General features: G+C 38.4%; 1 protein-coding gene across 1 annotated transcript in view; it reads right to left on the bottom strand.

Annotated features, from left to right (window-relative positions):
- Nucleotides 1–12,005, bottom strand: part of LOC135471699 (protein SSUH2 homolog) — a 33,182-nt gene continuing 21,177 nt past the window's right edge. The window contains exons 2-11 of the mRNA XM_064751019.1: nt 7,333–7,422; nt 6,533–6,691; nt 6,202–6,271; nt 5,402–5,531; nt 3,489–3,674; nt 3,127–3,296; nt 2,133–2,225; nt 1,715–1,817; nt 1,123–1,227; nt 1–835 (exon numbers count right to left, since the gene is read on the bottom strand). Of these exons, the coding sequence (XP_064607089.1) occupies nt 689–835; nt 1,123–1,227; nt 1,715–1,817; nt 2,133–2,225; nt 3,127–3,296; nt 3,489–3,674; nt 5,402–5,531; nt 6,202–6,271; nt 6,533–6,691; nt 7,333–7,422 (1,253 nt within the window). The 3' untranslated portion in view covers nt 1–688. The remainder of the gene's footprint in view (nt 836–1,122; nt 1,228–1,714; nt 1,818–2,132; nt 2,226–3,126; nt 3,297–3,488; nt 3,675–5,401; nt 5,532–6,201; nt 6,272–6,532; nt 6,692–7,332; nt 7,423–12,005) is intronic.

Raw genomic sequence — 12,005 nt, 5'->3', positions numbered from 1 at the left:
GTTGTGGGACGGATTTCCACGTTTTTTCATGCTGAAGGTCTTGTAATGTCTTAGGTGTGACTCAAACCAGGATTGACCCTAGATCAACCGCTCCAGAAGCGGGCGCTCTACTAAGTGTGCTATGCGGACCTGTGTGGTTAAAAGAAACCTGTTGGTTCATGTGTTGCTAGACTGTATTCCAGAAGTTGACAATATAACTGTATACCTAACGATAAAGAATGAAAAACTTGTACATAGGAACACCGTCCTAGTTATATACCCTTTACTTGAAAACTCGGGAAACATAGACCTGTGCCTGACAACCTGTCGTCTCGAAATGGAAATCTACCATAACTCACGATACACCTCATTACATCTTTCGCAACATGTATATCCATGCAGTGCAATTGTGAGATGTGTGCACAACTTAGGACCTATACATCAATATTCCAAACTCCGGCAGACAAAATATTTAAACCATGACACCCAGTTTTCCTAGTTAAGTGTGTAAAGTGATGTCAGATGTCAATCTGGTCTGATGTGAATCTGAATTCGCAGAAGATCGTAATCTGCTCTGAATATAATTTAGGGTGTACAGCATACAGAAAAACCAAGACCAGCGACGACAGTGTGATGGTTGGCAAATGGTCACACGTAAAGACATTTCGTGATCACAGATTGTTGATGTATTCACATTGTATGAAATCTATCACAATATAGTGCATCCCCAGCAGCACTGTTGCGGATACTCGGGAGCGTGGACCTTCCTTTCATTGCCGTACACCCAAAATCGGAAACTTGCATCTTTCCACTGATACAGTACCTCCGTTACAGGCACCGCCCTTAATTGCTGCCGCTAAAACGAATAAAATTCAATGTTAATGACCTGTTCAATCAATCTATATACTTTTCACATTGTTGACAGGGCACGTTTCCAGTTTGTTGTAAATTTGTAAGTGGATATAAAACATAAATGCCGGTTTTCCTCTTAAAGTCTACAAGAAGCGGTTATTAACTGTTCAGTAAAACTCAGGACATCCACAGACCTAACACAGAAGCTGGAATCTTTTTATTTTTGAATTGTGTCAATTGGCTCAATAATTATATGTATTTATAATATTTGCACATTTGAAATTGACGTACCTGACTTATCTGCTTTTGAGCAGCGAACCTCTGTCGGTGATCGCTCACAAGTCGGGCGGAAGCATTACAAATTTCAGCGATTGGATATGATGTTATTGGCCACACCTATCAAAAGAGAATGACGAGATGTTAGCGGCAAAGTTTAGTCCTACTACGTTGATTTATTCCTATATATATATATATATATATATATATATATATATATATATATATATATATATATATATATATATATATGTGTGTGTGTGTGTGTGTGTGTGTGTGTATATATATAATTATATATATCTTGAGCTCTTAGTCCAAACTTACGAATCTTTATGGATCGACAAGATATCTAGAAGAAGATGAAAATCGATTATCTGTTTTAGTTTTTAAGGACTACCACTCTTCATGGATTCAGAAAGGAAGACACTATATAGCAGTAATACAATTCTTGCGTGTAAGCTCCTCATATCAAATATCAGCTGTTCAAACCGCTCAGCATATGATGATAACACATTGCCTCTTTGACGGGCACCTGTGTCAATAGATATTGCTAGGAGAACCCTTTGTTCTTGGCTGTAGTGTGTAGTTATGTTTTCCTGATACTCACAAAGGGTAATGTTTGCTCCATTATAACGGTTCCTCCAACATGACGGACAAGTTCATCTGGCATGTCCGTTTTTTCCAGGATGTGATCGTCATAGTTATTCACGCTAGACGTTGAAATTAAAAAATTAGTTAAAATATACTGGATAATGAAAGACCGTTTTACAACTACAACTAGCAAGATGTGCTTATTTTCTTTCTTCGCATTCATCTTGTTAGAGAGTGTACACTTCGATTAATACTTCTTTCAATATCATTTGTTCATGATATCGACCATATACATAACCACAAGAAAATTTATTACCGTATGTATACCATATATTCATTAACATAAACATGTTATTCTTAACTAATAACTTAACTTAAAACACCTATCACAATCATTTTCCCATAGAAAGTGGAAAAATACAAGCTGAACTTACAAGGCAACAGTTAATTCGATGTAGCATTTTAGTCGTTTGAAACCCTGACAAACAGAACATGTGATTCTACCGTCTCCTGAGCATCTTCCACAACTGTCAACATAAAATACCAATAGATTATATTGTCAGTACAGGCAGTGAGTTTGATTAATCTTAGCATCGTTGTTTCATGATTTTTGCCTTGTCATGACTTTGTTTCTAAAGCAGGAATGCGTTCAAGACCAACATACTTTGTAATGTCATGCCGAAGACAGTTAGTAATGTCATGCCGAAGACAATTAGTAATATCATGACGAAGACAATTAGTAATGTCATGCCGAAGATAATCAGGAATGTCATTTCGAAGACACTTGATATGAACCACCCTTATTACAGCATAAAGACACCAGATCTACATGCACCGTGATTGTCAATGTAAAAATCGTAAGTGGATATACACGGCGAGAGATTTTCTCCAGTGGATTTTTGTGCATTCTTTTACAACCATTATGAATACATGTGTGTTATACCTGACTGTTGTAGTAAAATGTACTATATTCGAGAAAATATGGGCTTGTACACCTGCTTGCCTAGCCCTCTATATAAATAATATTATTTGCAAATTTTCAATCAGTCGGCAAATGAGGCCCAACTTTAACAAGATAAACTTGATTGGACAATGGTGATAAACCCATCGGCTATGACTGATCATTTTACATTGCCTTGGTAATCTCGGAAATTAGATGCATGTATTTCCACGAGAACCATCAATTAGCAGCATCTTTTTGGGGTGATTGCGGTGTTTACGAATGTTCTATTTGGCCATTTTAACCTACATAAACTGAAGCCACGCGCTATCAGTGGTTTAATATCACCTATCATACACGTACAAACGACTCTTTTACAACAACAGCCATTTCTGTGATTTCCTCTCTAATCATATATATATATATATATATATATATATATATATATATATATATATATATATATATATATATATATATATATATACCGTTTGTGGCCATCTCCACCACAAGTGTTACACGGGGCATTGTAATGTCCTCTGTCGCGGTCGTATCGTTGAGTATTGCCTCGCCCATGACAAAACCCACAACGGACCTGCCCTCTACCTTGACATCGGTGGCAACGAAGCCAACCATGCCCATGGCAGCCATGACACCGCTGTAATATAAACAGTAAAACCAACATGAGCGCGATTTTTGATTTCAGCATCCAACGCTAAATAATATTTAATTGTATGTGGAACTACAATAATAAATAATATCACATGTATGTTTCAAGTTACAATGCGACAGAACAAGTTGTTTCACAATTCAGATCTACACTTAAAACACACCATGCTGTTCGACATACCTTAAGTACAGCGGTGTGAGGTACTTCGATTTTCTTTGTATGATCATGGAACATTTGGTCAAATGTGCAAGGGATTTGCCACGGTAAAGGCGGTATACCGTATTCTGGGCCATCTACAAAACCTCCCTGATAGGGGCGAAATACGTATCCTGTAGACCGGTTCTCGCAGAAGGTCTCCAGTGTATACTGCAAGACCATAATAAAAATATAAGACGCTACCGTATAGAAAAGCATCCGAATATGTTATATCTCTTAATGTATTCGTATTGGTTTTGTTTGTATTTGTTCCAGACGCTTTTAAGTAATTCCAGGGCTGTTAAAGGACAATCGACACGATTTTCCGTTATTTGACACTATGAATCTGTTAAATCTCAAAAGGGGATCTCGGATGTTGAATGTTATTGATAGAGGATAATAAATGGCATTTGTAAAGAATTAGCGTATTTCTCCATTTTCTAACAAAAACTTTCTGGAATTGTGGAGCAACCATATATGGATAACATGCTTCCACTGTATGGGATCAATTCACAGAAACTCATAGATTTCTGGTGTGTTAAAAACTAATAGCAAATGATCACGGCTACATGTAATGCACAAACGACTGGGCTAAAATTCAACGGTTTCTCTAAAATTAAGTTTACAGAAGGTTATAAAATGGATTTTTGGTAACGGGCTGAAGTGGAATGTCTTTAAAAATGTCATAAGGTTCAAAATGTAATTCCTGAAAAATTGTGAGCAATTGTGTGTCCGCAAAACAAAGCCATCCTAGATTATCACCGCGAGCTAGGCAATGTAACGCAACACGGCTCCTTGGAGACCGGAGCGCAGCAATGTCGATAATTAATATGGGATGGCATGAAAGCGTGTCTGAACGACATTCATATATAGTGAGAAATATTTAGGCAGGTGTGTGTACAGATTCCTAGGGGTCCAGTCGACATAATTCCGTGGATGACCTGCTCACAATAGTCATGCAGGTTATATCAAAACAGGTCACATTTCTTGATTAAACTTCAGCATGCGTGTCGCCAACGGCTACACCAAATTAGGACAAATACAATGTTGTTATTTTTGTTTTAGTTATATTTGGACAGTGTGCGTCTCTCAGGCCCATCTTTGCACTCTGTACATTTAGTACTATCCACAAATACTTTGTTGCCGTAATTTATGGTAAAAAAAAAGTCTAAACACAACCATTCACTTAAAGTTTATAGTTAGCGTGCTAATGCGGTCGGTGTGAGTTCAAGTCCGGCTCATGCTGGCTTCCTCTCCAGCCATAAGTGGGAAGGTCTGACAGCAGCCTGCGGATGGTAGTGGGTTTCCCCGGGCTCTGCCCGGATTCCACCCACCATAATGCTGGCTGCCGTCGTATAAGTGAAATATTCTTGAGTACTGCGTAAAACACCAATCAAATAAATAAATAAAAAAATAAAGTTTATATCATTTTCGCATCGCCTCAAATCCTAGCAAATCTTTATGGGCATTCGTCTCAGCTCAGTGGAATGCATATGTACTTGACTTCACTTAACGGGTGTATATAGAGTGTGAGTTTCAGGTTTCGGGATGGTCTCAACCGTAACAGCGGACCCTAAACTCGGGAATGAAAAATATGTAATTATACCTCATAGTGAACAGTTACCAGCAGAGAATATGGTGCTGGCTTTCCAAATATCAATCAGTTCTTTAAATATTAATAAAATACTTTAAACACCTCAAATCAATTAGTTCTTTCATTCTAAATATGCATAGAAAAGATGTCAGAATTGCAAGATCACCACCAAGCTGCAATTCGAATTGTATAGAAATAAAAAACTCAAAGTAAATCCATTAATTACTGTCAATGCTTAACCCATTGGCGTTATGGAAATTAGTGAAATATTGAACATATACATGTGTAGAAAAGGGCTCCTTACGTGCAAGGCGCTCAGTGGTAATATTTTATTAATCTCCATTTGCCGAGCAGCTTTCTTTCCGAAACAGCAGTGTTCACTGACGTAGTTTAGCATGGCCTCGCGGCACTGTTCCTTGTTCAGATTAGCAATCCTGTAAAAAGTCAAGAAAATTCGCTTCAATAAAGCACATTGTGGGAGAATCAGTTTCTTCCACGATTTATGATAATAAAGCTTAATATACCACAAAAAGTAAATTATTGGAAATAATACATTTCAAAAGTGGTAAATTTCTTGGGATCTTGTCATATAACCTGCATTATATACGTATAATGTGCAATCTGATTCTGACCCTTGCGCATAACATATGCATGGTGTCATACGTTTGAGCTTTTTACGTATCCATTGAATTATAGGCTATCGTTTCCATTTCGGCAGATGAGGTTATCAGTTCTCTATAGAAATTTAATTTCTCACCTACTTGGCTATATTGCCATTTCCCACTCCCAGGCATATATCGTCATTTTTCAAAGGATTTGCACATACAATGTGTGAATGTGGTTTATTTCTTTGCCTTCATTTTTGCTGGTTAATTTCGTTAACCTCACATTTGCTATTTAAATAAAGCCCAAGGGGATAGCACGGGGATTAGTATGCGGACAAATAAACCGTCATTTCATTGAAATGGCCCTATCCATCAAATCAGTCTAGTTGTGGTTTTCTTAGTTGTAACCTTTGACAGGCTGCTGCTCCTGTTGCGTGCCATTGTATGTAATTAGATATTCATTGAACAACATAACTAATGGTTATATACAGTTACATACTGGTCGAATTCCATACCAGGAGGGTCACCGGAGGGAGGCTGTGGAAGCACTAAAGGTGGAACCGGTTGCGCTGAATGAAAACGAAAAAACCAAGCTTTTCTTCATCAGATCTCTCCGATCTTTATGAAACTATATAAAATGATGCGAGATGTAAAAAAAATAACTGAAAAGGTATGGTAGTGTGTTACTTTTTAATAGATTACCAGAGACATTTCCACAGACATTTACTTACACTCTTAATGTAATAAAATTGATTAAAATTACCTTTTTGAATTTATACTTTTTTAATTGACTGGGTGCGTTTTGATTAAAAACTTAGTATTATGCATACTTCGGCCAAATCCGCCAACTTTCTCGTATCCTTGGAACTGCCGCACGTCGTGGATTGATGGTGGTGGGTAAGTCGGATCGTGGGAATTTGGGTCATCGATTGGCAATGGGCCTGTTCCATGGAAGCCAGGTGGTGGCGGGCTTTGGCTGGGGTCCCAGGCTGAAGTTGAGAGATAACAGAAACGGACAAAATGTAGAACTACGACAAGAGAACAAGACATCTGCTCACAGCGATCAGAGTCAGAAGTGTACGGACAATCTGTCGGGTTATGGGGTAGCTTTATAAGGAATGTCAACATCTCGATGAATAAACCAACCTATGCCAAACGAAAATAATTAACACAATTTCGTATGCAAATTCACGGGTGTTCATACTGCCCTGTTGACTATTTTTTTGGAGGAAAAAGGAAGCCCAGGTAAATCACGTCAGGTACACGTCAGTCATCCTGATTCTTTCATTGCTCGCTAGAGGAATCAGAGAGACCGAGTGCTAAGGCACATACAAGATTGCATTACTCAAACGGAATTCAAAATATTAAAGAGATTGCATGTTACTTAACTGAGGTATGATCCCAGTAAGACCGATATCTTTTTTCCATCCCCTTAAAACTAGTTTAGCTTATTTCAAGGAATACCAAAGAAAATAGTTCCCATTTACAGGCTCCGTAGAACACATATAATCACACATAATATATAAGTAATACATACAGTTGTACATACGTGATTTAGAGATAAAGTTATCTTTGTGGTAAGTAATAGAGTTCACTGTGAATTATCGCAAAATACAGTGTGTGTACACACGTTGTATGGACGTGAGTTCCCTCCCTGGAACACCCGGCGGTGGGGGTCCGTGAGGCGGGGGTCCGCCATATCCACCGTGCGGAGGGGGCCCTGTCAACATAGAGTAAAACACATATTCACATACGAAGTACCTCTTACTTGACTACATGCGTGGACAGCCTCTATATAGAGGCATCAATGTGACAGACAGGGTAAAATAGTTCAGCAGGTATATTTATGAGTCTTCTGTTGGAGTGATCCTTAAATCAATACCTTATATTAAACAATATTTAACTAAAAAATGCTTAGCATTTCCAAACGGACGAGTGTCGACCAGGAGTGTTTCGCTCATTGACATTTGATCTGTATTTACATAAGACAGGGCATACAAAATCTGTTATTGTAGTATCTGCTCCGACAACAGGGATTATAATGTGATTTTCACTCATGAAACCACCTTCCCAAGGGTGTGTATAACGCTGTTTTCAGAGTAACATGGAGAGAAAAAAATACACGTTTTGATGTTATACCCTACTGCTTCTCACATCGAAGCTTCTATGTCACCGAGCGACATTGGGTAAAGTGGGTAAACATAGTCTCTAAGCAAATAAACAGCGTTGTTGTCACTTGGCAAACACATCTGACGTTCGTGATGGGTTTACACTGCATCGATATCTCTAGTACAAAGTTAATAATACAGACTTCACTAGATGATCTTACAGCACATTATCCATTCTATGCTGTAGGTTCTGCTGGCTAAATTCAGTCGGATTTTACCTGTTATGTTTCAGTGTTACACTGGAATAGATTGTTTGTGAATGCATTATATCAACGAGTACATGCAGGAAAATAAATGGTATATTTTACATATGGCGTGTATGTCACTGAAATATTTACACAATCCCTGCATATGTGAAAAAGTGTAAATGTAGGAACTACTGCACTGAAAAATCTTGTGGTGATATTTGGTTTAGCAGAATGACACATGAAATCCCTCATGCTGCCATTCGACCTATAGTCCACCGCAAAATCAACTCGTTTGTGCCGTTGTTTTGCAGTTGAGGCTTGTGCCGTCGTGATGGAAACCATTCATTAAAATGGGCTACCTTCAACACAGCTCTTTAGCGTTTGATTCCATGCACGCTGAGGCGAACCGAGAAGCTGTACATGAGAACACGTTTGCATTGTCGGTATAATACACTCAGCAAAGGCTTTCCAAACTCATACATTCGTCCACAATTACAAAGGATGAGTTAAATCATTGCTATTGTTGCATTTACAAAGTAAGTATACGTCTCCCATTTCTTATGATTGTATCTGGTATAGAACTCGCAACAACACATATCCCAATAGTTCCAGGCCCTTAACCAAGTATGAGATGGCAGTGTTAATGGAGATAACAAGCCAATTACATTACCCCAAAAAGAAATAATTGTATAACCAATCCATATGTGCGTCAGACATTTATATACCTCTCGTAAACAACAAAAGAACCAAGAAATGCAAGACCTATATCCGAATCAACCCAAAATATCAGTTAGCAGAGCAATATACAGGAAACTATTATACAACTAATAGACCAAACTTAGACCAGAGACAAGTAACCAGGGGCGACTTACCGCACTAACGTCTAGAACTGTTTACATATTGATTACAATCCTCAGACCTCAAAGCTTTATCTTATGTAAGTTTCATTTGACTGATTTCACCCATGAAGTATTGTGACAGAATATGGAGCTCTCGAGATCGTGTGTCGAATTTGTCTGCAATTATTAAAGACACAAACGATGAGTCATCTGTAGTCACATCAGTGAACCATTAAGGTGTCATCATGTTCACGAAGCCCCAGTTCTATTCGCTGCAGCTTTCCGTTTTACAATGTAGGCGCCGGCTTAGAACAATAATCAAATATATCGGCGTGATTTTCCACAACATCACATTGGCTTCCGGCTTGTTGCTCCGCCGGAAGGGCAAAGCCTAGTTATCAGCCTCCAGATCGATATGGTATCTAATCACCTCCTACTCCATGACTAAGCTGGTGGCAGAGAAGTCGGCCATTGCGTGTCATAGATACACCTGTACGGGCCGCGCATGCCTTCACCGCCAAAACTTAAGACTTAACACACCCTACATAAAGTCATCAACTGGCAGGTGCTCTGAAATTATCGCATGAAGAAATCTGTGAGCTAACGCATTTGGCAAGCCATGCACGTACAGCCGTATGTTTAGCAATGCAGGGAGCGCAAATCAGTTGAGTGGTACAAGCGCTTGCCTTTCAGTCGTTAGGTCACACTGCGTGTTTGCAAGAATCCGTCCGAATTTCTTACTTTTCATAGTGATTGTTACTATGGTTGTTAGTGATTTGGTAGTTTACGTGGAATGTTGCTATGGAAATTGGTTTTGCGATTATTGATAATCTGTATACGAAAATCCGTTTTGACTCTAGATACACTACGTGTGTGTTCAATCCCGTTCTGAATTCTTTAATTGTCACCGGCGGTAGTAAGTGTTCGAAAGTGCTCGGCAGCTTCTGTTTTGTAATCTTGCAAAAATTTCGTTGCAGATCTCTTGCTTTGCACATTTGTGAGAAACTTGGTCAGTAATTTGACAAAAGGTTTGTGGTTTACTATGGACACACCGTTTTCTATCAGCCCAAAACCTTGCCACTGTCTTAGGAGAGTAGGGTGTTAAACAACAATAAAAAATAACAACACAGATTCTACACAACTGCTCATTCAACAGTAGGTCAATCCACTGCAGGTTTCCACATGAAGAATGGCTTCGGGAACTATGGTATCCTACGAGCCTATCAAAAATTTTTTACGTGTACTTTGCTATGAATTAGGTTGCAGAGGCAGTGCCGATATAAATGAATCATGACCGCGTTACTGGATTAATGCAAATAATGAGCACTGCTTACGCTGCTTATGCAGCGCGTGTGTCACTATAAAATGACACCGTAGCGAGCAAAACCACATACAGCAGCGACAACAACATTCTTTTATCTATATAGTTAGCAAACGGTGACACCCAACCGGTGAAAACTGGTCTCTTGTCAATTAACGCCAACCAAGCAAGAGCTATGACTATCTATTTAGGCCCACGGTGAATGGTAGCGATCTTTAGATCGTGGACAATTGTGGTCGATGGAAACCTAAGAAATAATTTGCATCTAAACTGACACTTCGACTCTTTCCCGGCCTAGTATAGTAAGTCAATATACGGTGCTCGTACGACAATGCTCGAATTTACTCACGATGGCCATCGATCACTTTTGGTCGCAGCTGGTTTTTGTACCTTCAGAAAAAAAAAACACCTACTACCACACTTGATTTCAGGTTCGTTAAGATTCGCTAAAATCTTTCAAGACTTTTTACTGGTTAATTTACTGGTTACCCATAGATTCCAAACTCACTCTATATTACCCTTGAATTACTCAAAATAAAATGTTTAACAATTTATGTGGCTTGTACCAATTAGAACATGTGAGCACAGAATTAAATAGACTTTTTGGTGTTGATGATTTGCTGATGATTTGCAAACGTTCATATTAATGAAACTTACTCCTGCATTGACTATAATTAATAATAAATGGATTCATCGTGAAACACACTTAGTTTTATTAGACGTTACTTATACCTGAGAAGAAATAATTTCTGTAGGGATTGTAACTTCAAACACAAATCAATGTTTCAAATGCATATTCAAAGATAGTCAAGCAAAATAACAAATCTATGTGTCGAAACAGATATTCGTATAACAGCCGTCAACCAAACTGAGCGTTCCAGTAGATCATTAATAAACTCTGTGCCACTAGTACAAACCTTATCTACTTATTAACTGACAAATATAATGGTTTGATCCATTTTAACAAAGTTCCTACATGAAGTTACCTACTTGCAAGAAGCAAGAGTCATCTGTGTTTAAGTGTGTTTGAAGTAAGTTACAAACACACTTCACCAAGACACCATACAATAAAGGCTAACGACGTGAATAATATATGTGTCATGTAACAAAATTTTCAACTAACTTCAGGAAAACATTGATTGACTGGTCACAGTTTATGTTTCCCAGACAGGCAAAATTGCAAGGAATTAGCTAGATATCTGCCAAGCAGCGTACAGCGATTTTTAAATTCATAAAATTTTAATTACGTGACAAATTCTGTAAGCTGGGATTGAACTATGACATCACTGGCTGGTGTGAGTAATACAAGCCCGGTGTGACCTGCCTAATGTCAATTTCCCAAAGTCAATCATCTTCGCCGTTCAGTGGCACAGGGTTAGCCAATCACAACTGCAGTACAAACCACATAATCAAGAGAACACATACACGATATATGTCTCCAGGCTAAATCAATGTGTTTCAATTTGTATCTCTCGAATTGCGTACTTTGGCTTGTGCGCATTTAGCGAGAAAACTACTGATTGTAGTTACCATAGTTCTCGAGTTTCAGGTCATTAAAAGTTTCAGCTTATTTGACTATATCTCAAAAAGTTACAAAGATAGTCAAAAAATAAAAGCAGATTCTGAATCAGCGGCTTGAACTACACCAGAGTACGCTAAAAATTGAAATTTCAAAACCAGTCACATCTTTGATCAATGGCGAGTTTCCAAATTTTTAACTGGAACTCAACGATTTTTCGAAACCTATTGACACCAACGGCCTACCTGCATGTCAAATTTCAGACCAA

The sequence above is a fragment of the Liolophura sinensis genome, chromosome 7 (genome assembly GCF_032854445.1).
Source record: "Liolophura sinensis isolate JHLJ2023 chromosome 7, CUHK_Ljap_v2, whole genome shotgun sequence".
NCBI lineage: Eukaryota > Metazoa > Mollusca > Polyplacophora > Chitonida > Chitonidae > Liolophura > Liolophura sinensis.
Note: the sequence above shows the minus strand (reverse complement) of the source record. Positions and strands in the feature narration are given on the sequence as shown.